Source organism: Neoarius graeffei, chromosome 22 (assembly GCF_027579695.1).
Source record: "Neoarius graeffei isolate fNeoGra1 chromosome 22, fNeoGra1.pri, whole genome shotgun sequence".
NCBI lineage: Eukaryota > Metazoa > Chordata > Actinopteri > Siluriformes > Ariidae > Neoarius > Neoarius graeffei.
Window position 1 is genome coordinate 21099610 of NC_083590.1, and position 27066 is coordinate 21126675.

General features: G+C 42.9%; 1 protein-coding gene across 1 annotated transcript in view; it reads right to left on the reverse strand.

Moving 5' to 3' along the window:
- glcci1a (glucocorticoid induced 1a) overlaps positions 1-27066 on the reverse strand; it is a 94915-nt gene that overhangs the window by 29177 nt on the left and 38672 nt on the right. The window contains 1 exon segment of the mRNA XM_060904620.1: positions 13852-13947. Within this exon segment, the coding sequence (XP_060760603.1) occupies positions 13852-13947 (96 nt within the window).

Sequence of the window (27066 nt, forward strand, 5' to 3'; positions counted from 1 at the left end):
CTAGGAGAGAGAGTGTTCATTGCGCTGCTCGCTCTACCAGTGAACAATGATCTTTGTACTGCAAAACTCACACCAGGTTCTTCCCAATTTCCTCAACATCGTTGTCAAAAGTAACGAACGTTACATATAAAGTAAATCTAAAAATAGAAAATCATACATGTCTGAGAACAGCTTGCATTCACATTGTAAGGAGACGCCGCTGCACGGTGTCATGTGACTTGTTTACGTCAAGTAATTCCGTGGATTTTTCTACAGGAAAAGTAGTAGGCAGGGGAGAGTGGGGAGACTTGGGACAGTTTGTATTCCTATAAATTAATTTCAACCAATCAGGTTTTAGATTCCATCAGAAGTTCGATGTTGCCCCTTCGAGTAACAGACTTCCTTTGGAGCCATGAAGCTGGACACTGCAGCAAGGTTTGTCTCATCTCATCTCATTATCTGTAGCCGCTTTATCCTGTTCTACAGGGTCGCAGGCAAGCTGGAGCCTATCCCAGCTGACTATGGGCGAAAGGCGGGGTACACCCTGGACAAGTCGCCAGGTCATCACAGGGCTGACACATAGACACAGGCAACCATTCACACTCACATTCACACCTACGGTCAATTTAGAGTCACCAGTTAACCTAACCTGCATGTCTTTGGACTGTGCAGGAAACCAGAGCACCCGGAGGAAACCCACGCGGACACGGGGAGAACATGCAAACTCCGCACAGAAAGGCCCTCGCCGGCCACGGGGCTCGAACCCAGACCTTCTTGCTGTGAGACGACAGCGCTAACCACTACACCACCGTGTCGCCCCTAGCAAGGTTTGTACAGTTCAATATTTTATCAACCAAAACTTGTATTTTCTACTGCGCCTCCACCCCCAGTCTATGGTGTAATATACACTGGTGAATTGAGGATTTGTTAGGAATTAAAGTATGTAGCCTAGAGTGACCAGATATAGTATTATTATATTACATTACAGGCATTTAGCAGATGCTCTTATCCAGAGCAACGTACAACACACCCAGAGCAGCCTGGGGAGCAGGTGGGGGTTTGGTGCCTTGCTCAAGGGCACTTCAGCCATTCCTACTGGTCCAGGGAATCGAACTGGCAACCTTTTGGTCCCAAAGCTGCTTCTCTAACCATTAGGCCATGGCTTCCTGATTATCAGAATCAGAATCAAGTTTATTGCCAAGTACGTTCACACATACAAGGACTTTGCTTTGGTGATTGGTGCTTGAACAGTTAAAATAGAATAATTTAGCAAAGACAAAAAGTAGCGATATACATAGAATAAAAATAGAAGAATCTGAAATATACACATTTGAAAAATTATTATTATTTTTTTAAATGGCCAGATGGGGAGAGTTGGGACAGTTCATCATGTCATGTTTTTTTTTTTCCCTTGTGGTTTACAAATATTTGTTTAGAAATGTTGGTTAAAAATGTGGGTGTGTCCCTGCATGAGGATTAAACTTATTTCATTCCTTCTTGAGAATGGAACTGTTTTGTCTCGTCAGGTTTTGGTAAACTAGGGCGGCACAGTGGTGTAGTGGTTAGCACTGTCACCTCACAGCAAGAAGGTCTGAGTTAGAGCCCCATGGCCAGTGAGGGCCTTTCTGTGTGGAGTTTGCATGCTCTCCCCTTGTCTGCGTGGGTTTCCTCCGGGTGCTCCGGTTTCCCCCACAGTCCAAAGACATGCAGGTTAGGTTAACTGGTGACTCTAAATTGACCGTAGGTGTGAATGTGAGTGTAAATGGTTGTCTGTGTCTATGTGTCAGCTCTGTGATGACCTGGCGACTTGTCCAGGGTGTACCCCGCCTTTCGCCCGTAGTCAGCTGGGATAGGCTCCAGCTTGCCTGCGACCCTCTAGGACAGGATAAAGCGGCTACAGATAATGAAATGAGATGAGAGGTTTTGGTAAACTGACAGTTTTCTATCACTGTACCAGCATTGTGCGTTCATACAGTTCACATGGTACAAGTTTTAATAATAAAAATTAAACATGTAGGATGAAGCTAGGTATTTTTTGTTGTTGTTGTTGTTCCATGTCTCCCCACTATGTCCTAAGTCTTCCAACATGATGTTTCATGTCTCCCTGCAAAAAATAATGACAGAAAACATGAAGACTGAAGTCTGGTATATGTGCCAAGCTGAGAAACTAATGTTGTGGTAAAAGGGTATAGTAAATACTCTCTAATGCAATATGAATGTGATGCGACCTGCAAAGAATTTCACACAGTCTACAAAATCTGAAAACTCATACCAAGTCTCACTGCTCTCCCCAAATACAACAGCATACAAATAATACCTAAATACAGATAAACAGAACTGAGCAGATATACTTCTGCATCTGTGGAATTATAAGGTGCAGTATATTGGTTATACTAGTATTGGTTATATTGGTCTTTATTTTTTAAAATTCTATTTTTGCTAATTTTTCCTACTTTAATATATTTCTTTATTATGTGTTGTACCCCACTGTGTGTTGCACTCATTGTAAGTACCATAAGCACCTGAAAGCTGGAAACTAATTCCTTGACCAATAAAGCTGTTTCTGTATTTGATGTATGCTTCATTTGAACTGAGTTTCACTCAAACACAGAAAGTTACACTGCTATTCAAAAGTTTTGGAAGTTTTGGTTTGGGTGACCGTAACTATGCTCTTGTCGCACACAACATATGTTTTGTGTTACAGTTGACACTTACACTGTCTAATATTAACTGGATAAGAAATCTCAACTTACTGTCTTTTAGTAACTGCTTCAGCAAACACGTGCACTTGCCTTTAATAAATCACTTGTTCAGGGTCTGAGAGTGAATAAATCCATCCATCTTCTACCGCTTATCCGGATCACGGGGGTAGCAGCCTAAGCAGAGCAGCCCAGACTTCCCTCTCCCCGGCCACCTCCACCAGCTCTTCTGGGGGAATACCGAGGCGTTCCCAGGCCAGCTGAGAGATGTAATCTCTCCAGTGTGTCCTGGGTCTGCCCCGGGGTCTTATCCCGGTGGGGCATGCCCAGAAAACCTCCCTGGGGAGGTGTCCAGGGGGCATCCTAACAAGGTGCCTGAACCACCTCAACTGACTCCTTTCGATGTGGAGGAGCAGTGGTTCTACTCTGAGTCTCTCCCGAATGACCAAGCTTCTCACCCTGTCTCTAAGAGAGACCCCAGCCACCCTGCAGAGAAAACTCATTTCTACTGCTTGTATCCGCGATGTCATTCTTTTGGTCACTACCCATAGCTCGTGACCACAGGTGAGAGTGGGAATGTAGATCGACCAGTAAATTGAGAGTTTTGCCTTTTGGCTCAGTGTTAGGACTGGGGACTGTCTTGGCCTCTAGAGGCAGCTGTTATTTCTTTATCTTGTCATGTTTGTTTTGGCCTCTAGAGGCCGCCACTACTTCTGTGTTTTGTGTTTGTTTTGATAGCCTGTGTTTCCATGTGCCTGTTAGCCCCACCTGTTCTTTATTTCCTGCCCCGCCTTGTTTCTTAATTACCCTGGCTATATATACTTCCTCAGTTTAGCCTCTTGTCACGGAGTCTTTGTGCTGCTTATGGCTAGTAACCTCTGTCCCGTGTACCTTGCTTATGTCCTTGTGTTCTTTGGTATTTTGCTTTCTTTTTGGACTTTGTACTTGACATTTTGGATCTTCTGAGCGTTTTGCATTTTTGCCTTTTCTTTTCTGATTTTTGGACTTTGAACTTTTGGATATTTTATTTTTCCCTTATATCTTCTGAGCGTTTGGATTTTACTTTTTGCTTTGGATTTTTGATCTTCTGTGCTTTTTGACAATAAACTGTTTTTGTACTCTACCTTCGCCTCACTCCTCTGCACTTGAGTCATTCCCCTGGTGGCCTAGTGGGGGTTTACTGGATTACTACACCAGCGACCTGGGTTCGATTCCCAGCAAAACCCTAACAGAAAGACTCTGTCATGACCGACTCAGCAGAGGCTGCTTCAACTGTCTACCTGGCCAACCTTCAGGGAATTATGGCAGCTTTAACATGCTTCGGAGCGACCATGGACACTCATGGACGAACACTCGCAAGCCAATGTGAGGCCCTGTCAGGTCACTCCCCCAGGACGGCGCTCCCTCATCCTGGTTTATCGTTCTTTGTGCCCGCTTGCGTATCTCCACTGCCTCTAAAATCCAATGCTGGTATCTATTTTCTTCAGCGCGAATGACTCTGACAGCAGGAGGCGTGAACTACCTGTCAAATTGGGCGGGACATTCACGCCTCCATAACGTAAAATCAGCTGATAAGGCACGTCACCACCTAACATCTGGTGAGAGTTCTGAGGAAGGCGGAAGATTCACGCTGAAACTGTTAACAAGGTAACGATCTTAAAATCCTTGTCTAAGAAACGAACTTAAAAATACTTAAATAATCAGACATAATGAACTTCCACTACATACATAGGATTAGAGAACGCCACCAAGTCCTGAGCTTCCCCGGCCTCACTGCCTCGACCTGGAGCCCGTCTACCTCCTCCAGTGACTGTCCGGAGCCCATGCAAGTGGGCCGTACCCGTCTCTCTGCATCTGAGAGGGAGCGCAGAAGGAGGGACAAGTGCTGCATCTACTGTGGCAAGCCTGGCCACTTCCAAGCATCATGTCCCGAGCTCTCGGGAAAAGGACCGCCCCGTCCAGCCGAGGGAGGGTTGTGACGGGGCCTACCGTCTCTCCCGAACTTCCTGGTCAAGGAGTCTACATCCCGGTCTCCATCTCCTGGGGTGAGTCCGTCCACTCTTGCCAGGCCTTGTTAGACTCCAGGGCGGCTGGAAACTTTATGGATGTCCACTTCGCCCGAAGAATCAATGTCCCGACTGCACCTCTTGAAGTCCCGCTGTCTGTGTCTGCCCTGGATGGCCAAGCTTTAGGTGATGGAAGAGTCACCCAAGTTACTTCTCCAGTCTTTCTCCAGTCTCAAGGTCACAAAGAAGAAATATCCCTGCACCTTATTCATTCGCCAGAGTTCCCAGTGATTCTAGGCCTTCCTTGGCTTACCCGCCACAACCTGTGCATAGACTGGGTAACAAGCCAGGTTGTGGAATGGGGCCCTGCATGCCATGCCTCTTGTCTGCTCTCTCGCTCTCCTGTGTCTCCTGCTGAGCCTCCTGATCTCACCGAGTTATCTCAAGTTCCCACAGAGTACTGGGATCTTAAAGAAGTCTTCAGCAAGAGTAGGGCCGCCGTTCTTCCTCCGCACCGCACCTACGACTGTGCCATCGACTTGCTCCCTGGGACTACCCCTCCTCAGGGCAGACTGTTTTCCCTCTCTCAGCCAGAATGCAAGGCCATGGAGGAATACATCAAGGACGCCCTGGTCTCTGGGTTCATTCGACCCTCTACCTCACCTGCTGGTGCCGGCTCCTTCTTTGTCGGCAAGAAGGATGGGGGGCTCCGACCGTGTATTGACTACAGGGGCCTGAACAAGATCACTGTGCACAACCGCTATCCCCTTCCACTGATGTCCACAGCGTTCGACCTGCTCCAAGGCGCCACTGTCTTCACCAAGTTGGACTTACGGAACGCATACCACCTCATCCGTATCCGACAGGGAGACGAGTGGAAGACTGCCTTTAACACCCCGTCAGGGCAATATGAGTACCAGGTGATGCCCTTCAGACTCACCAATGCACCAGCTGTTTTTCAGGTCCTTATCAACGACGTCTTGAGGGATATGATCAACCAGTACGTTTTCGTCTACCTCGACGACATCCTAATATTTTCCAAGACCATGCAGGAGCACCGCCACCATGTCCGCCAGGTTCTCCAGAGGCTACTACAGAACAATCTGTTTGCTAAGGCCCATAAATGCGAGTTTCATGTCCCCAAGGTCTCCTTTCTGGGTTTTATTGTACGGACAGGACAACTCCAGATGGATCCAGCCAAGACCCTGGCCATCTGGGACTGGCCCACCCCCAAGTCCGTCAAAGAGGTTCAGCGGTTCTTAGGATTTGCTAACTTCTACCGCAAGTTTGTCAGGAACTTCAGTTCTGTAGCAGCACCCATATCGGACCTCACCAAAAAGACAGGTGGATCATATGTCTGGTCTCCTCAGGCAGAAAAGGAGTTCAAAGACCTCAAGCACCGCTTCTGCATGGCACCCATTTCTGGTCCTCCCGGACCCTTCATAACCCTTCATCGTCGAGGTGGACGCCTCGGACAGCGGCGTCGGCGCGGTCCTCTCTCAACGCTTGGATGGAAGGTTGCACCCCTGCGCATACTTCTCCCACCGCCTGAGTCCTGCGGAGGCCCGGTATGATGTGGGGGATCGAGAACTGCTAGCAGTTAAACTGGCCCTTGAGGAGTGGAGGCACTGGCTGGAGGGAGCGCAACATCCATTTCTGGTTTGGACGGACCACAAGAACCTGGAGTACCTCCAGCAAGCCAAGAGACTCAATCCACGACAGGCTAGGTGGGCCTTGTTTTTCAGTCGGTTCGACTTCACCCTATCATACCGCCCCGGCTCTAAGAACACCAAACCTGACGCGCTTTCCAGGCTGTTCGCTCCCACCAACAGGGAGAGTAAAGTTGGGCCTATTATCCCTGTGTCCCGGATTGTGGCCCCTGTCCGCTGGGGTGTTGAGGAGGCCGTCTGACGAGCCCAACGCCAGGACCCGGTCCTGGGACGGGGCCACCGGGCCTCTTGTACGTCCCACATCAAGCCTGGGCCAAGGTCCTCCAGTGGGGTCACTCATCCCCTCTCACTGCCCACCCAGGAGCTCGGAGGACCCTGGACTTCTTGAAAAGACGCTTCTGGTGGCCAAGCATGAAGAAGGAAGTAAGGTCATTCGTCCTGTCTTGTGATGTGTGCACCAGAAGCAAGAACCCACGACAGCATCCCCAGGGCCTCCTGCATCCTCTGCCTATTCCCCGGCGTCCCTGGAACCATGTGGCGGTCGACTTCATCACGGGCCTTCCAGACTCTCAAGGTAACACGGTCATTTTGGTCATAGTCGACAGATTCTCTAAGGCCTGCCGCTTTATACCGCTGTGCAAGCTCCCTTCTGCCCTTGAAACAGCCAAACTAATATTTACTCATGTCTTCCGAGTCTTTGGTCTCCCACAGGACATCGTCTCAGACCGGGGGCCCCAGTTCTCCTCCCGAGTGTGGCGGGGGTTCTGCAAGCTCATCGGGGCCACCGCCAGCCTCTCCTCTGGGTTCCACCCCCAGTCCAATGGCCAGACGGAGAGGCTCAACCAGGACCTGGAAACCACCCTGCGAGGCCTGGTGATGGATAACCCGACATCATGGAGCACCTGGCTGCCATGGGCGGAGTACACCCACAACACCCTGCAGTCATCGGCCACCAGGTTGTCGCCGTTCCAGTGCCAATTCGGATTCCAGCCACCTCTGTTTCCAGAACAGGAGGAGGACGCTGGGGTGCCCTCGGTCAACCAGTACATGAGACGGTGTCGCAAGACCTGGAACAAGGTCAGGAGGACCCTCATCCAGACTTCCAGGGCCAACCAGACTCGGGCCAACCAGACTCAGGCCAACCGCCATAGAAGGCCTGCCCACATTTTCCGCCCTGGGCAGCGGGTTTGGCTGTCCGCCAAGGACCTTCCACTGCGGGTGGAGAACCACAAGCTTGCTCCTCGCTACGTTGGCCCCTTCAAGGTTGTGCGCAGGGTGAACCCTGTCGCCTACCGGCTCCAGTTGCCCCGGACTCTAAGGATCAACCCCACATTCCATGTATCCCTTCTGCGGCCCGTACTGTCATCCTCGTATGCCCCTGCCCCTAGGAATCCCCCGCCTCCCCGCATCCTCCAGGGTCAGACCGTGTTCACTGTGCGCCGCCTGCTCAACTCCCGCCGGGTCCGCGGCGGGCTTCAATATCTAGTGGACTGGGAGGGCTATGGCCCTGAGGAGCGCTGTTGGGTCCCCGCTCGGGACGTGTTAGACAAAGAACTTTGTCGGGACTTCCATTTGGCCCATCCGGATCGCCCTGGGAACGTCAGGAGATGCTCCTTGGGGGGGGGGGGGGGGGGGTCCTGTTAGGACTGGGGACTGTCTTGGCCTCTAGAGGCAGCTGTTATTTCTTTATCTTCTCATGTTTGTTTTGGCCTCTAGAGGCCGCCACTGCTTCTGTGTTTTTTGTGTTTGTTTTGATAGCCTGTGTTTCCATGTGCCTGTTAGCCCCACCTGTTCTTTATTTCCTGCCCCGCCTTGTTTCTTAATTACCCTGGCTATATATACTTCCTCAGTTTAGCCTCTTGTCACGGAGTCTTTGTGCTGCTTATGGCTAGTAACCTCTGTCCCGTGTACCTTGCTTATGTCCTTGTGTTCTTTGGTATTTTGCTTTCTTTTTGGACTTTGTACTTGACATTTTGGATCTTCTGAGCGTTTTGCATTTTTGCCTTTTCTTTTCTGATTTTTGGACTTTGAACTTTTGGATATTTTATTTTTCCCTTATATCTTCTGAGCGTTTGGATTTTACTTTTTCTTTGGATTTTTGATCTTCTGTGCTTTTTGACAATAAACTGTTTTTGTACTCTACCTTCGCCTCACTCCTCTGCACTTGAGTCATTCCCCTGGTGCCCTAGTGGGGGTTTACTGGATTACTACACCAGCGACCCGGGTTCGATTCCCAGCAAAACCCTAACACTCAGCTCTCTCTTTACCACAATAGACTGGTTTAGCATCCGCATCACTGCTGACACTGCCCCGATCCGTCTGTCCAACTGTCATGGAGGTGCTGATCCTCATCCCAGCCGCTTCGCACTCTGCTGCAAACTGAGTAAAGAAGTCCTTAAATATGGGTATAGTCCATATGTTTAAGAGCAGGGACTATAAAGTGTGCAAAAAACATTATTTCAATCCACATGTAGTGCATTATGTAGGGAGCCATTTTGTTTTCTAGAGTGTCTTGGGTCAGTTTGGATACTTGCAGGACTGGGGGTGTGTGGTAACATGTCTTGCCTCTCTGATCATCATCCCAAGTCTGACCTCTCTTACCCCTTTTCCACCAACAGGGAACTGGTTCCGTTCTTGTTCACACACCAAGTTTTGAACCGTTCAGGCCCAAGTTTCCCAAAAGCATCGCAGCACAAAGATCATCGTAAATGGCCGAGCGAGCAACACAATGAATGCTCGCTCTTAGTTAAGATGCTCTTAGCGTTAAGAGGCTTTTGGGAAACCCACCCCAGAGCATTTCGACCAAAAATAAATTGGTTTGAAACCTGAAAAGTCGGTTCTCATCTGGAATCAAAACATAGATGGTTTTTTCCAGCGTGAACCATGATTACATCAGTGGGCATGCCATGAGTTTGGAGAGGAAGCAAAGTGCAGCAATGGAAAAGGATACATCTTCAGAAAAAAATGGAATTTAGACAAATATCTGAAATAATAAAAACAAAAGCTCGCAGGTAATCAAGATGCACCGCCATCTTGCTGTTACTGTTTACTCCCATTGTCCGTTGTGCAACATCCTCCGTTCATGACTCAACCTTGATTACAATGGTTCAACTCAAAACTGGTGAAAATGCAGGCCAGATCGCTAGCTGGCATTAAAGTTCAAAGAATCCTGAATGGAACTGGTTCAAGAACCTGTTCCTTGTTGGCTGAAAAGGGAATTACAAGAGGTTTAAAACTTCTCTCAAGTTCATGCAGATTTAAAAAATGTTATCTAGCTCAACTAATCAAGGCATTTGTTTTTACCAAATCCTGTTATCTTTTATACGTTATTAAATGCTGCCCCCTTTGTGTGTTCTCACCCCTACTTTGCTCCTTCATATCTAAAATCTTAAACTCCAGCTCTGTGATTACCGTATATAAAGGGACCAGTGGTGGCAAACAAACAATATACTGTTTTGACACACCAGGACAAGTCCGGACAGGTTCTCCAATTCTCTGTCCTTACGCTAATAGTAGAAACGTGTTGTTGCTTTAACACTTGGTTACTTCACTATAGTAACACAACATGCAGTGCTAACAGGATCTCTCTCTCTCTCTCTCTCTTTTTTTTTTCCAGAAGCAAACTTGAAGCAAAATCAACAATGATACTGTGTGCTCTGAAAATCATTTTTGCTTTTGTGCAACAGTTTCCCACAGTCGGCTGTGTATTCATGTCGTGTCTGTTTTGTGGTGCTGAGGGAAAATTAGGACCTTTTTTTTTTATTGTTATGGGTACCAGAGTCCCAGATTAACTACAAGATAATTGAAAACACGTACTGTTGCCATAGTTGTAGAGTTGCAGAGAAATTCAGTGCATTCACTTGAAATAACCAGAAATACCGCAGTTCTGTGGGTGGAAATGCCAGTCAGTCTACGAACGTCCAACTGGACAGAAAATGCCGCCTAATAGTTTTCCCATTCTTTACCTAGCCAATTTCCTGAATGTATCCACACTGTTCTTGGCTGATGGTTGTGGAACCCCATGTGGTTTACTCTTGTTGGAGCCCATCTGCTTCAAGGTTCAACATGTTATGCATCCTGAGATGCTTTTCTGCTCAATACAGATGTACAGAGTAGTTACCCGAGTTACTGTAGCCTTCCTTTACACTTAAAACAGTCTTTGGACCTTTATCTTCTGCCCTCCAAGGTGTTTCCAAGTGCAGAACTGATGACTGCTTGATGTTTTTTAAAAAATTTGCGCTAGCAGCGCTGGTGCAAATTGTTACTCTTAATCAGGATCTTTCTACTTTATTATTATTCTTATTACCTCGCCCGGGACAGAGTCCACCAGGAGGCGAGGTATTGTTTTCGGTGGGGTTTCTTTGTTTGTTTCTTTGTTAATGATATTATGGGAAAACGGCTGGACCAATCTTCATGAAACTTTCAGAATAGATGGGCATTGGTCTCAAATAGAACCTCCAACATTTTGGGGGTCATGGTCAAGGTTTTTGTGGCTACTGCTTCATATAGAGGCGGTAGCCACTATGTCATCATGCTGTAAGAATGTAAGAGTGTAACAATCACGCAGTACGGTGTGTTCTGATTGGCTGAGACAGTACGGTGTGTTCTGATTGGCTGAGAGCAGCACAGAATCAGAATCAGAACCATGTTTATTGGCCAAGTATGTTCATACACAAGGTCAAAATCAAGGTCAAGGTCACCAAAAAGGTCAAAATCGTTTTTTCGCTATGTCTTCCTTCAATATTCATCATAAGTGCTACCGGGTGAGGTTTGTTTTGCCTGGTAACACTTGTTGTTGTTATTATTATTATGTTTTTTAGGATGCCATTTCTCCCTCAGTTTTCAACTAATCATCACCAAATTTCACATGAAGAATACTTCTGGGCTGAATTACGTTGCTATGACTTTTGGTGCTGATCTGGATCACTGAACTAGAATGGTCTATGAAAAATGGGTTTTTTTTCAATCACTTATAACTGTCAATTTTCATGATTTTTTCAATCAGTTTTTTTCAATTTTGTTCAGGATAGCGGGACATAACTTTTCCTCACTAAGCGTCATTCTCTATCTCTTACCATTCCGGATCTATAAGGTATGGTGACCAGACGTCCTGGTTTGTAACAGCTAGCACAAATTACTGTGACTTTAGTCACAGTCTCTATCTAGTTTGTTCTTGTTGTTTTACACACTGTTCTGTGTAAACTCAACCGTCATTAGCTTGTTGCTGTTTTTTGACATAAAGCTGCTTTGTGACAATGTCAAATACAAATACATTTATATTAACTGAGCAATGCTTTTTAACTAAACTGAAAAAGCTGTAGATTTCTTGATATATATATTTGACTCGCTAGCTAGCAATGCTCTTGTGGATATGATGCGTGAGTAGTATAAGCTGCTTTGTGTCCACATCAGCACAAAATGCGCTCCGGCAGCACTTTTCCAATAGAAAAAAAAATGCTTAGTGTGTCGACAGCTTTAGAAGTGTGTATCTTCGTGACTTATCATCTTGAAAACGTGTGCTATTTTATTTAGTGGCAAACAAAACATGAGCTGTGCACTTGCTAGCAGTTATGCTAATCGTACTGATTAGCCAGTCGTTATACAGTGGAGAAGTTCACTGGTGAGAGATGGAGATCATAGTGAAGTAAAAACGGAGCGACGTGGTGATGAGTGTGCATGAGAAACGCTTTTACTGGGGTGAAAATTGCTGCTGCATTTTCAGGTCAACCACAGGCCACTGTGAAATTTTGCATGTGTGGCATTTCAAAAGCATGTAGGACACATCACATTTAGCACCTTTACACGATATTAAACGCTACTATCTGCTAAGTGATACTGCACTTATTGTAATTACTGGCTAAATTTCATAACACATACATAACACAGTCCTCACCTAGTATTTTATAGATTTACAGTCTTCATGAAAGCAACTTCCTGCTTAATGAGCTTCATCCATATACTGAAGCATCCATGATAGAAATATCATGATATATAGTATAACCAATTATCAGCACATACCTAGAACTGAAAGAAAAAAAAAACTAACAACTTTAAGCCACTTCAAAAGGCTTGAGATGACTTACAAGATGTCTAACCCAAGCACAAGAGATGAAACGTGCAGAAACTGCAGCATACTGTTGTGAACACACACACACACACGCACTTTACATACTGTATCAACATAGTATATGCATACTCAAATGGATCAGACACAGGCGTACATGCACACATACATACACACATATGCAAATGAGTCATTATTACACACACACACACACACACACACATACACATGGTACATAATGTATAAACATACAGTATATACATAGTCACAGTGTGAACGACAGATAGTGTACGCACATGCAGTGAGGGAGATAGTGATCAAAATAGAGAAGTACATTACACACACACACACACACACACACACACAAATTCTAGATATATTTATTGGTCACACATACATACAAACCTACATTCACATGCAGATGTGTCACTACACACACACACACACACACACACACACAGAACAGAAACACATTCAAATATATACACATGCCTTTGAATAAATGTATACACACACACACACACACACAAATTAGACAATGTGAACCCCCCCTACACACACATTTACAGAACAGAAACGCATTCAAAACTATAGATGTAAATACACACACACACACACACACACACACACACATGCATAAATGTATATGCATATACAAATACATTTCACACACAAACACGTATACACTGTACAAACAGATATATACATTTAAATTGGTCAAAGTGCACGCGCGCGCACACACACAGGAGATACATACGCACAGTACAAACAGATATATACATATTCAAATAGGTCAAAGCATGCACATATTCATATGCACACAAATTTTCAAAAAAGTGTCACTGCACACACAATATACACAAACACAAATGCACAGGCAGACAATTATGAAACACAAATATACTTATTACACAAATACTTATTAATAGACAATTACACACACACACCACTGCTGCAGCTCTTTAGTGCATACTGGGTTTATTCATTCGGGGGTTTTGGAGGAAAAGTGCGTGGCCAAAGCTCAAACAGGAAGTGGCTTGGTACACAAGCAGAATGGCTTATCTAACTATACACAGATGAGGGTGGAGAAGCCCAGATGAAGCTGCCACTGATGTGGCTAACGCTGCTCCTAACGCAGCGCTAGCGGAGCAGGATGCATAAAAGCCACAGCGGAAGTTATACACTGCAGTGTCGCAAGCCTGTGTGGCGCTGGGTAAAGGGTTTTTAGATCTGACCTCCCCTCTCTCATGCCTCCGTTGTTAATCTGATTATTTCAAGGCGCTAAAGTGCAAACTCAGCACTTTTGTGACCGCAATAGCTCCCTGAGTCGCAGTGGAGACAATGACCACAGAGCAACACTTGAAGACTCATAGGCATGCTTGTTTTTCGCCTGTGTGTGTGTGTGTGTGTGTGTGTGTGTATACACCTGTTACCTCTTTAAGCTGTTCGGCGCAGCCCCAGGTCGCCGAGCGCTGGTGTGTGTTCCTCAGCTCTCCCTCTGATGAGTCTTCACTCCAGCATCCAGGAGTCTGACACAACACACACACGTAGCACAATTTATTTAATTAAAATAAGTTTTAGCAAATAATTAAACTATAAAAATTCACATGATACACAAAACTTTAGGACTGTGATTATAACAATACTTTGGAAGTATTTGAGTGATACTTGGCCTTAGTACAATGTGGTACATTGGGCAGAAATCTAACCCTACTCATCACACTGAGAACACCATTCTGACAGTGAAGCATGGTGGTGGGAGCATCGCGTAGCACGTTACCATTCGTCTCTTGGTTGTACCTCTGATGGATTCTTTCCTTTCCGGGTTACTGAAAATTAGTGCACGACCTCCTCTAGGCAGAATCATGATTGTGCCAGATTTTTTATATTTTTTTTGTATATTCTATTAACCCCCGAGGAGAAATTAGGATTCTCTGCATTTATAATCATCTGAGGAGGTGCACACACACATAGCCCGAACAGCAGGCAGTTGTGGGTTCGGTGCCTTGCTCAAGAGCACTTCAGCTATGGATGTAAAGGGAGGGGAAAGTTCATTCACCCCTCACACACACATTTTCCTGCTGGTCCAGGGAATCAAACCTATGACCTTTTGGCACCAAGTCTGCTTCTTTAACCTTCAGGCCATGGCTGAGCCATTTTATATCATACGTCATTTTTATAACCAAACCCGGATTGATCCTTTTCCACAACCTGGAATTCCCCCCATCACACTTATGTTCTTTATACTGCTCTTTGTTTCGATATCTCCAACAAACTCCAAGGCCTTCTGTGAACAAATGTGTTAATATTAACATCATATGACATTTCCTTTGCAGACAGGTCAACCATAATCAAATCAATCAATTACGTGACTTCTGAGTGCAACTAATTTAAGGGAAGAAGAAGGGTCTGGTCCAGAATTAAGCAGTTATTGTAGATGTCGTAAAAGTGAAGTTTCTAGAGAAACAGGATGTTTTGGATAGAAATCCTCCACCAGCTGTGCAAGCATGGTGCCCCCCGGGGCTGTAGAAGGGAAAACCCGTTACAAATCACTTGGGAAATCTCTATTATTTCATCTAAATAGCAGCAGCTAGGATCTCTGTGACTAAACAGATCTTTGTGCTAAAACCTCCACCACCATCACCACACATATGAAAAACTGGACTGTTCTGGGCTTGAAGAGGAAATTAGAAATAGCGACGCCGTGGCTCAGTGTGATTAATAAGTTATTACGACAAAGCAGACGTCTATAAATAGAAGACCCCATCTCTCATGGTGATGTGTGTCCAGCACCCCCACCCACAGTCAGGAGGAGGAAAAAAGAAAAAGCTTTTTTTTTTTCTTCCCAGATTCTTCTGAATCACAGGCAACTGGTGTATCACACTTGTTTTAACAGCATTCCTGTGTGTGTTGCTACGTTTCTGGAGGAAAATATATTGAGGAGAGGATTAAAAAAAAACATCAGCAGGCCAAGCTGAACCGTTTTTGGAGCACTCACAGCTGCAGCAGGTCTCGCAGAAGACTCCATTCATCTAGAAGATGGAAGTCCCATTTCGTAGACAAGCCTTTTGTAGATAGATCAGCTCAAGAGCCGACCGAGGAAACGCAGAGTGGCTTTGAAGGCAATCACGTCGGCTTTCTATTAAAAAAGAGCCAAGAGAGCTCGAACGCTGCCAAGTCTTTTCACCACCTGCCTGTGTGTGTTTCCCAGCACAGTAAAGCCACACCACAGCTCTCACAGCTCCAGGATTAAAGACAGACCCAGAAAAGTCCTGAGCCAAGAAGAGCTAGTGCACATGGACCAACTTTTACGGCTAATACATGCTTCATTCCTTTTCTGGCCCTATTAACTGTAAGGCAGAAGGCAAATAAAAAAAATCTTTATTTATGAAAATAACAGCTATTTCTCTACATATCCTCCATTTAAGTCTAAACACTTCTGCAAGCAATGTTTCCATTGGAGAATTCCTTCTTTGTACTCTTTTTTTGAATTCTTTTTGAAATTATAACATCTGTCTTAGAACTTTTTGACTTACCCTTTATTATATTATATATATATATATATATATATATATATATATATATATATATATATATATATATATATATATATCCCAAACATATTTTTGTCACTTTTTTGCAAGTCCAGTTCTTGCTATATCTCCTTTACACATTTGAATATTATATTACTATTAAATATTCACCAATCTATGATTTAAAAGAAATACCATAAATTTTTATAGCATTTATACACAGTATATAATGTATTAAGTTTTTATCTCCATCTACCTAATTGTACTTTTATTTAATTTTACTTTAATTAAATGTTTTTAATTTTTGCATTATGATTTATTTTACTGTTCTTCGTAATTGGTTTATAATTTTTTTCTCAAATTATTTTATTTGAATAAAAATTTTATAAAGGACATTTAGCTACATGTAAAATGTATTATTATTATTATTATTAGTAGTAGTAGTAGTAGTAGTATCATAGTATTGCTCAAATTTTAAATTTGACTTATTTTTCAGGGGCGGCACGGTGGTGTAGTGGTTAGCGCTGTCGCCTCACAGCAAGAAGATCCGGGTTCGAGCCCCGTAGCTGGCGAGCCTTTCTGTGTGGAGTTTGCATGTTGTCCGCGTGGGTTTCCTCCGAGTGCTCCGGTTTCCCCCACAGTCCAAAGACATGCAGGTTAGGTTAACTGGTGACTCTAAATCGACTGTAGGTGAGAGTGTGAATGGTTGTCTGTGTCTATGTGTCAGCCCTGTGATGACCTGGCGACTTGTCCAGGGTGTACCCCGCCTTTCACCCGTAGTCAGCTGGGATAGGCTCCAGCTTGCCTGTGACCCTGTAGAACAGGATAAAGCGGCTACAGATAATGAGATGAGACTTATTTTTCATACATGTCCAATATTTTGTATTGTAAGTAAAAGTGTTTTTTTGTATATCTCAGGCTAGGAAACTTTCTTATCCTTTATATTTAGTATTACAAGTTTAACAATTAGTATTTAGGATTTTTAACATGAGTAGAGTATGTATGGTATATTTAGCTTCTATATCAGGTGAAGAGCCATGTTTGTGGAAACTCTGATATTAAATGCACGGTGTTGTAGTGGTTAGCACTGTCGCCTCACAACAAGAAGGTTCTGGGTTCGAGCCCCGTGGCCGGCGAGGGCCTTTCTGTGTGGAGTTTGCATGTTCTCCCTGTGTCTGCATGGGTTTCCTCCGAGTGCTCCGGTTTCCCCCGACAGTCCAAAGACATGCAGTTAGTTTAACATGGGGCAGCCATGGGCTGAGGTTGGGCTGAAGTGCCCTTGAGTGAGGCACCTAACTCCCAACTGCTGCCCGGGCGCTGTAGCATAGCTGCCCACTGCTCCGAGTATGTGAGTGTGCTCAGTGCTCACTTGTGTATGAATGTGTGTGTTCACTGCTTCAGATGGGTTAAATGCAGAGGAGGAATTTCACGGTGTGCTTACGGTAAATCTGTGCTTGAGTGTACAGTTGTGGTCAGAAGTTTACATACAGTGACATGAATGTCATCTTGGATATGAATGTCATGGCAATATTTGGGCTTTCAGTAATTTCTTTGAACTGTTCTTTTTCTGGGGCAGAATGATTGTACAGCATAAAGCTTTAATTAAAAAAAACCACTAGAATTTGCTGCACAAGTTTTAATTTTCTTTGGGTTTTCTGAAATGAATACAGCGTCAAAATTATACACACAGGGTCAAAAATGTTCATAAAGCACACCTAATGTTAATGGTAAAATGTTTCTTCACAAGATTCACCTTGACCAAACATTTTTGTTTACCAAGCTTCTGGCAGAATTCTGGTTGGATATTTCACGACTCTTCATGGTAGAGTTCAATTTGGCATAGACTCTACTTATAAGCACGGTCCATATATTTTCAATAGGGTTGAAGTCAGGACTTGTTTTAAGCTTAATGTTAACCTGCTTTATCCTCCACAACCAGCTCTGATGCGCATTTGGGTTCATTGTCCTGTTGTAACTTCCAAGTCGTGTTCAAGTTTCTGATCGTTTATGCTGAAGAATTCTGAGGTAGTCCTCCTTCTTTATTCAATCCACTTTGTGCAATGAGCCAGTTCCAATGGCAGCAAACCAGCCCCAGAGCATGATGATCCTACCACCACCACCAGCTGGTACAGTGTCCCTCTGTACATGGTGGTCATTGTGGCCAAACAACTCAATCTTTGTCTCATCTGATCATACAGCTTTCCTCCAGAAGGCTTTTTTCTTTGTCTGTGTGGTCAGCTTCAAACTTTAGTTAAGCTTGAAGGTGTCAGTTTTGGAGCAGGGGGTTATTTCTTGGGTAGCAGCCTCTTAGTCCATGGATCACTGTCTACAGTTCAGATCACCATCAGCTTCCAGTTCATGGCAGGGCTGTGCCATGATGGTTCCGGGGTTGTTCCTGACCATCCAAACCAATTTCCTTTCAGCTGAGGGTGACAGTTTGGGTTTCCTTGAAGCAAAGTGACTTGGCAAAGTGACTCCACCTCACAATAACTTGCATACAATTGTTTGAACTGATCTTCGAATTTGCAGTTGTTTAGAAATGGCTCGAAGAGACATTCCGGAGTTGCGTATATCTGCAATTCTCTTTCTCAGATCTGCACTGAGCTCCTTGGACTTTCCCATGTTACTGTTTGTTGGTCAATCCAATGAGTGCTGTAAACAAACCCTTTTTATGAAGGCACGGAGAAGCTACCAGCTGGAGTCAATCATGATCACTAACAGGAAGTTAAGAGACCTTGGCCTTGGCAAGATGAGAGACATTTTGGAAGTTTCAGCACCTCTGAATTAATAATCTAAGTGAGCATATGTAAATTTTTGACCCTGTACGTATAATTTTGACCCTGTGTTGATTTCAGAAAACCCAAAGAAAATTAAAAGTTGTGCACCAAATTCTAGTGTTTTTTTTTTAATTAAAGCTGTATGCTGTAAAATCATTCTGCCACAGAAAAAGAACAGTTCAAAGAAATTACTGAAAGCCCAAATATTGCCATGACATCCATATCCAAGATGGCATTCATATCACTGTATGCAAACTTCTGACCACAACTGTACATTTGACAAATAAAGGCTTCTTGGCAAAAAAAATATTATTACTATTATTATTATTATTAGTAGTAGTAGTAGTAGTAGTAGTAGTAGTAAAATACATTTATTACCCAAGTGTATATAAGACCACTTTAATAATTTCTTGGATATTTTTTCCCCAAATTAAGATAAATTTTATTTCATTGTTATATCATGATTTTTGCTTCTGCTATAAGAAAAGACCTCAGACTCCTTTGACATCACATTAATAACACCACATCTGATCGGCATTTATCCTTATATTTATGAGGACAGCCAGCACATTCCCCTCATCCCACCATTTTGTACTAAATTACCCAACGAACTGGCGAATCCTGGATTCTGATTGGTTAAGAGGTGCTGACTAATTCCCTCGTTTGTTTCATAGACCTTCCACTACATTAAACGTAACAATAACTGAATAAAAGTTCAATGCATTTTTCTTTAATCAATGAAAACTTGCAATTGTTTGAAAATTGCTGTGGTATAAGAGGAATAAAGCACTTTCGATGCTTGTGATGTGCTGTTATAAGAAAATAAACAGCACATCCCGCCATGTTTTATTCCATCTGGTAGTTAAAGACGTATCTGCTTCGACAGATGTTTGGGTTGTATGTTGCATTGCTCTGCATTTTAAGTATTTTAGTGTTGTTTGTCTTTTATGTCTTTCTTTGTCCTTTGTATGCTCTTAATGGGTCTTGTAAAGCGCTTTGTTGAAAGTGTCAAATAAATAAATAAATAAATAAATAAACTTTACTTACAACTTTATAACTTTTAAGTTTATGGCTGGAGTAGCACATCCATGGTACCTTGTATTGTAATCTCCGTCATTACTAGCTAATATTGCTAACTTTCCCTCAGAGGTATGTTAGTACTAAAATACCGGAAGTGTAACTTTCTGGAACTTTCCGGTAACTGTTTAAAAATGAAACTTGTGTATGCAAGTTTGAGCTGTAACCTATAGCACGAGTTACAGAGGAAAAACAAAAACCAAACACAGCTCAGAAAATACCCTTTATATCCAGTTTTATATCAAACGCATCGTGCACCAGGACAAACCTTCACAACTTTATACATTTGTGTCACAATGGCACGTTTGCTATTTACATGAACGAATAACGCATGTAAATCTGAGGCTCATTTAACGTGTACCTTCTTCGCATACATTTAGTTCCCAGCCTACATGTGATCTATACCTCACCCACTTCAAAAGCAATTCCAGGAAATCTGAAAATCAGCATAGCTGTGCAGAGGTGTGAGATACGCATTACTCATACGCACTGACAGTTTTGCTAAGAGGAACTTAATAACATATTAAATCTGAACACTCTATTGCCTGTAAACATACGTAGAGCTTTGGCTTTAGTCTCATCTTCAGTCTAGACTTGTTCGGAGCCTGGACTTTTAAAAATTGTGGAGAGGGAAAAAAAAACAACCTCTTGTAGGGGACATAGATTTCAAAAAAGTTTTTTTTTTTAAATGTCTCTTTTAAAGGGAGGTTGTGGTCGTATATAAGATTTTAATCTTACAGTGGGTGAAAACAGACATGGATGAAGGTCTGGGACTGGGACTGACTGATAACAGACAAAATACAATGTACCAATCTAACCCAAGATTAATAACAGATGTCTTAGGATAGTCTGTGTGTCCCCATCAGGGGTGGGTTTCCCAAAAGCCTCTTAACACTAAGAGCATCTTAACTAGAAGAGTGTTCATTGTGTTGCTTGTTCTACTGTACCATTTAATGGTAATCTTTGTGCTACGATGCTTTTGGGAAACTCAGGCCAGCTTTAGTGTAGAATATCTTCAGGAGCTATCACCTGATATGACAAATAATCACACACTGAAAAAAAAATATACATACACTACCGTTCAAAAGTTTGGGGTCACTTTGAAATGTCCTTATTTTTGAAAGAAAAGCACTGTTCTTTTCAATGAAGTTCACTTTAAACTAATCAGAAGTCCACTCTATACATTGCTAATGTGGTAAATGACTATTCTAGCTGCAAATGTGTGGTTTTTGGTGCAATATCTCCATAGGTGTATAGAGGCCCATTTCCAGCAACTCTCACTCCAGTGTTCTAATGGTACAGTGTGTTTGCTCATTGCCTCAGAAGGCTAATGGATGATTAGAAAACCCTTGTACAATCATGTTAGCACAGCTGAAAACAGTTGAGCTCTTTAGAGAAGCTATAAAACTGACCTTCCTTTGAGCAGATTGAGTTTCTGGAGCATCACATTTGTGGGGTCGATTAAATGCTCAAAATGGCCAGAAAAATGTCTTGACTATATTTTCTATTCATTTTACAACTTATGGTGGGAAATAAAAGTGTGACTTTTCATGGAAAACACAAAATTGTCTGGGTGACCCCAAACTTTTGAATGGTAGTATATATATATATATATATATATATATATATATATATATATATATATATATATAATGCAACATCTTGATGCAGGTTTTTTTTGGTCCAAGAGCCATTTTTACACTGAGATTCAGTTCTGTAATCCTAATTCATTCGGTAACTAACTTTCCGATTCTGATTTTCCCACACTATCACATCAACAGCCATGGACAAATCAGTACACCAGGCGTCTGAGACAAGCAGATGTTGTGTCTATATTTTTTTTATTTTTTTTTTTTTTAAGTTGCCTGGTGGACAAGTACGTTCAACATCCAGAAAAAGAAAAACAAACCCTGCTTCTTTCCTATTTGCCTTCCTCAACCAAATCTAAACAGGACATCAATGCTGAAACTACAGTGTGTTTCCGAATCCCACCACCTGCTGCACCACACACGTCTACATACGAGGAGAACGATTTAAAAAAAAAAATTTTATTTGATGCACGGATGTCAAATGAACTTTTCAGCATCAGAAACGCATGGGTACGTGGAAACACTGACTAATCTGTGCAAAATAAAAGATAAAGTCAAGCTAGCACAACACATCGAAAGAAAGTAAACATGTTAGCTAGATTCAGATAATAATTTTACATGTGATGTGAAGCCCAAACACCGTAGCTCATATCCAAAATGACTTTCAGAGTTTGAGTCAGGGACATCAATATAATCCTACACTCGTTCATGCACTTAACAGGGAAAATAGCTTGCTGTACATTATTACATTAGCTACCACTTTTAAGCTGAATGATTCGTCAATTAGATTTCCAGGCAAAACCTGTGACCTGGTGAGCTAGCTAAGGAATTTATGATTTGTCCACCGAACAGTTCTGCCAGTCTTCATGGTGTACGCACACTAAAGCAAGCTCTTTGCAGAAGGACATCCATGAAACACGATATTCATAACGAGAAAGCAGCAAAACAGGGTCGATTTGCATGCTGGGTACATTTGCAGCTTTGTAGGAGTGTGTCGCTGTGTGTGAGCTGAGCAGAGATCCTGTGTGGCTTTGGTTTGTGTCTGCAGCAGTGAAAACAGGATGCATGCGAGATCATACGAGAGCTCGGCAAGTGACTCCGCTACTGGCTTTATAACATGGGCGATCAAGTGGAACCGGGTGTCTTAAAACAACACTATAAATAACAGAAAGAATGTCTGGCTTTAATAAATGTTCCTGAAGTCGAAAAACAACAGCTAGACTACTGCGAGGCTGGAGTGTATTTAATCATTTTTTATTAAAGAGTCTTTTTAGAAATAAATTAAGTAAACGACAGAAATTTGAGCTTCTCTCATATAAGGTGGGTTCCAAAGTCACAAGCGAAAATCCTGCTCGGCGGAAATCAGACGTGACGAGACGTGCACGGATCGGACGACGACACCTGAACGAGCTCGAATCATTCAGAAGAAATTCAGGGTTTCATTGTCACAGATGGTCGCCCAATTTTCTTGGGTTGGGTATAAAACAATGTCGTTTTGTTCGTACGAGTTGAAATTCAAATCAAATTCAAATTTCACTGGTCACACATGTGTAACCCCAACACAGTACTGTATGACGTGAAGCGGAATGCTTTTTATGAAGGTCGATGGCAAAATAGAATTTACATCAAGCAGAATTTACTTGGATACAAGCAGAAAAGGAAAAATCTAAAAGTGTAATAGAGATGGTACAATCTCAGAAAACAAAGTATATTATTGCACCTTTAGGGATACACCAGCTTGTCAATGGATCAGTACCCTCTAAGGTACTTATTTGTATCCTTTATATACTGATTGGGAATATATTTGGAGACCTTTTAGGCCTTAAAAAGGAACACATACTATAGTTACCTTAAGGTCCAATAATGAGCCCTAGGGGGGACATTAGTATAGATTGTACCTTAAGGTACAGAAATGGACTCCTCCTGTACCCCTATTTCTGACAGTGTAGCAACAGTATCCATGGACTATATTTGGAATAAAGTGCACAGTTGTAATACTGTGCAACATCTGGCTGAGGTAGAGGCCATGAAATTGCTAAGAAATCTCATAAATATTTAAAATGAAACGTCGTGCAGATCACAATACTTGCAAAAATCACAAAGAAACGGAAGTTATGGCCAATTAGGTGTTTTTACAAGATTTGACCTTGGTGACCTTGACCTTTGTTCCTTGACCTACCAAAAACTAATGATGTCTTTGTGTGACCCTAGTGAGTTGGCCTGTGCATTTTGGTGAAGATTGGTCAAGAAATGATGACGCTAGAGCACCAACAGACAAACGGACAGATCAACATACTTGCAAAAATCTCCGATTTTCGCAAGTAATAAGGGGTCAAATTCAAAGTCTTTCCCATGCCAGGACCTGGTCTTCCCAGGCAGTCTCTTGTTCCAGTACTAACCAGGTCCTTAAGGGCGGCGCTGATCTTCGCTTCTCTAGCCCTCAGCCTCTCGCCTATTATACAGCTAGGGTTACAGTGGGGGTCGGTCCTCTGGTAACCACAGGAGTTTGACTCCCTACTCACATCTGTATTGCAGCGTCCTTGCTAGATGGCATTAGGTACCATTTTTATGATGGTCTTTGGTATGACCCGACTGCGAGGAGAACTTGTGATCTCCCGATCGAGAGGTGGACACGCTAACCACTAGGCCAGCTTGCGGTATAAATAAGAGGGAACATGGGTATATTAATGTACATGTAGGGGGTGTGGGTGTTGTGCAAACAGATCCAAGGCCTAGTCCAAGTGTCAGCACAGACGAGGTTGGAGCAGCGCAAAGCAAAGTGTGGGTCATATGTTAAAATCTACATGTGCAGTAGTATTTTCAGGAGAAGGGGAAAAAAAGCCAACCCTGCACTAATCTGACAGACATCAACCGAGATAAATAGTTCCAATTCTTACAACGTGGTTTTGTTGATGTTTAATATTAATATCGTCACACGGAGTAAAATCTCATTTCAACTTAGTGCATTATTTTCTTTTTAACACAAGGTCCAGTACGGTGCAAAAGTCTTCGGCACCCTATTGTTTTTTTTTTTTTCTGACAAACTTTGTTATAGATTTCTATTTTATGACTTACCAATTCAACAACACAAAACATTTTAGAGTCCAAACGTTCATTTCATTTTCCAGCACAAAATTAAATGTTACAGAAAAAAAAGGTATCTGAGTAGTATATTCCATAACAGAGCATTTTTCAGATTAAAAAAGAAAACATAATTAAGGCTGCTGGGTTTTGGTGCAAAATGAAGAAGCGAATGTGACAGTCAAAGTGTCCAGAAGAACTGGGGCTGGTTCTAGAAGATGCTCAGTAAAACCTACAGATCATTTCCGCATAAAACTGCACTCACTGGACCTAAGACTACTACAACCCCGATTCCAAAAAAGTTGGGACAAAGTACAAATTGTAAATAAAAACGGAATGCAATGATGTGGAAGTTTCAAAATTCCATATTTTATTCAGAATAGAACATAGATGACATATCAAATGTTTAAACTGAGAAAATGTATTCTAGTGAGATAATGGATTCTAGTTGCTCAACTGTCTTAGGTCTTTTTTGTCATATCTTCCGTTTTATGATGCGCCAAGTGTTTTCTATGGGTTAAAGATCTGGACTGCAGGCTGGCCAGTTCAGTACCCGGACCCTTCTTCTACGCAGCCATGATGCTGTAATTGATGCAGTATGTGGTTTGGCATTGTCATGTTGGAAAATGCAAGGTCTTCCCTGAAAGAGACGTCGTCTGGATGGGAGCATATGTTGCTCTAGAACCTGGATATACCTTTCAGCATTGATGGTGTCTTTCCAGATGTGTAAGCTGTCCATGCCACACGTACTAATGCAACCCCATACCATCAGAGATGCAGGCTTCTGAACTGAGTGCTGATAACTTGGGTCGTCCTTCTCCTCTTTAGTCCGAATGACACGGCGTCCCTGATTTCCATAAAGAACTTCACATTTTGATTCGTCTGACCACAGAACAGTTTTCCACTTTGCCACAGTCCATTTTAAATGAGCCTTGGCCCAGAGAAGACGTCTGCGCTTCTGTATCGTGTTTAGATACAGCTTCTTCTTTGAACTATAGAGATTTAGCTGGCAACGGCGGATGGCACGGTGAATTGTGTTCACAGATAATGTTCTCTGGAAATATTCCTGAGCCCATTTTGTGATTTCCAATACAGAAGCATGCCTGTATGTGATGCAGTGCCATCTAAGGGCCCGAAGATCACGGGCACCCAGTATGGTTTTCCGGCCTTGACCCTTACGCACAGAGATTCTTCCAGATTCTCTGAATCTTTTGATGATATTACGCACTGTAGATGATGATATGTTCAAACTCTTTGCAATTTTACACTGTCGAACTCATCTCATCTCATCTCATTATCTCTAGCTGCTTTATCCTTCTACAGGGTCGCAGGCAAGCTGGAGCCTATCCCAGCTGACTACGGGCGAAAGGCGGGGTACACCCTGGACAAGTCGCCAGGTCATCACAGGGCTGACACATAGACACAGACAACCATTCACACTCACATTCACACCTACGGTCAATTTAGAGTCACCAGTTAACCTAACCTGCATGTCTTTGGACTGTGGGGGAAACCGGAGCACCCGGAGGAAACCCACGCGGACACGGGGAGAACATGCAAACTCCACACAGAAAGGCCCTCGCTGGCCCCAGGGCTCGAACCCAGGACCTTCTTGCTGTGAGGCGACAGCGCTAACCACTACACCACTGTGCCACCCCACTGTCGAACTCCTTTCTGATATTGCTCCACTATTTGTCGGCACAGAATTAGGGGGATTGGTGATCCTCTTCCCATCTTTACTTCTGAGAGCCGCTGCCACTCCAAGATGCTCTTTTTATACCCAGTCATGTTAATGACCTATTGCCAATTGACCTAATGAGTTGCAATTTGGTCCTCCAGCTGTTCCTTTTTTGTACCTTTAACTTTTCCAGCCTCTTATTGCCCCTGTCCCAACTTTTTTGAGATGTGTTGCTGTCATGAAATTTCAAATGAGCCAATATTTGGCATGAAATTTCAAAATGTCTCACTTTCGACATTTGATATGTTGTCTATGTTCTATTGTGAATACAATATCAGTTTTTGAGATTTGTAAATTATTGCATTCCGTTTTTATTTACAATTTGTACTTTGTCCCAACTTTTTTGGAATCGGGGTTGTATTTATTTTTTGCTTTTTTAAAGCAAAGAGTCCGTCTCACACCAAATACTGACTTTTTCATGTATGGCTTCCGATTACTGTTTTATAGTATTTGTTTAATGTTGAAAGAGTTAATTTCATTATTTTTTAAGCCATTTTTGGTCGATAGCATTTCTTTACATTTGACTAAGACTTTTGCACAGTACTGTGTGTGTGTGTGTGTGTGTGTGTGTGTGTGTGTATATATATATATATATATATATATATATATATATATATATATATATATATAACACAGATTTTTGCATTCCTTACAATGGAAGAAAGGAATGCAAACAGAGCTGAGAAGGAAATAAAAATAAAAACAGATCAAGTTCGGGAGATCGAGATATGAAGATGTGGGCTATGGCGTCTGCATTCATACCGGAGAATGAGTCATTTAGTGAAAACCTCTAAACGGAGGTCGAACGCTCGCTTATTACTGACTCGCTAATCGTGCCACTTTGTAATTTGAT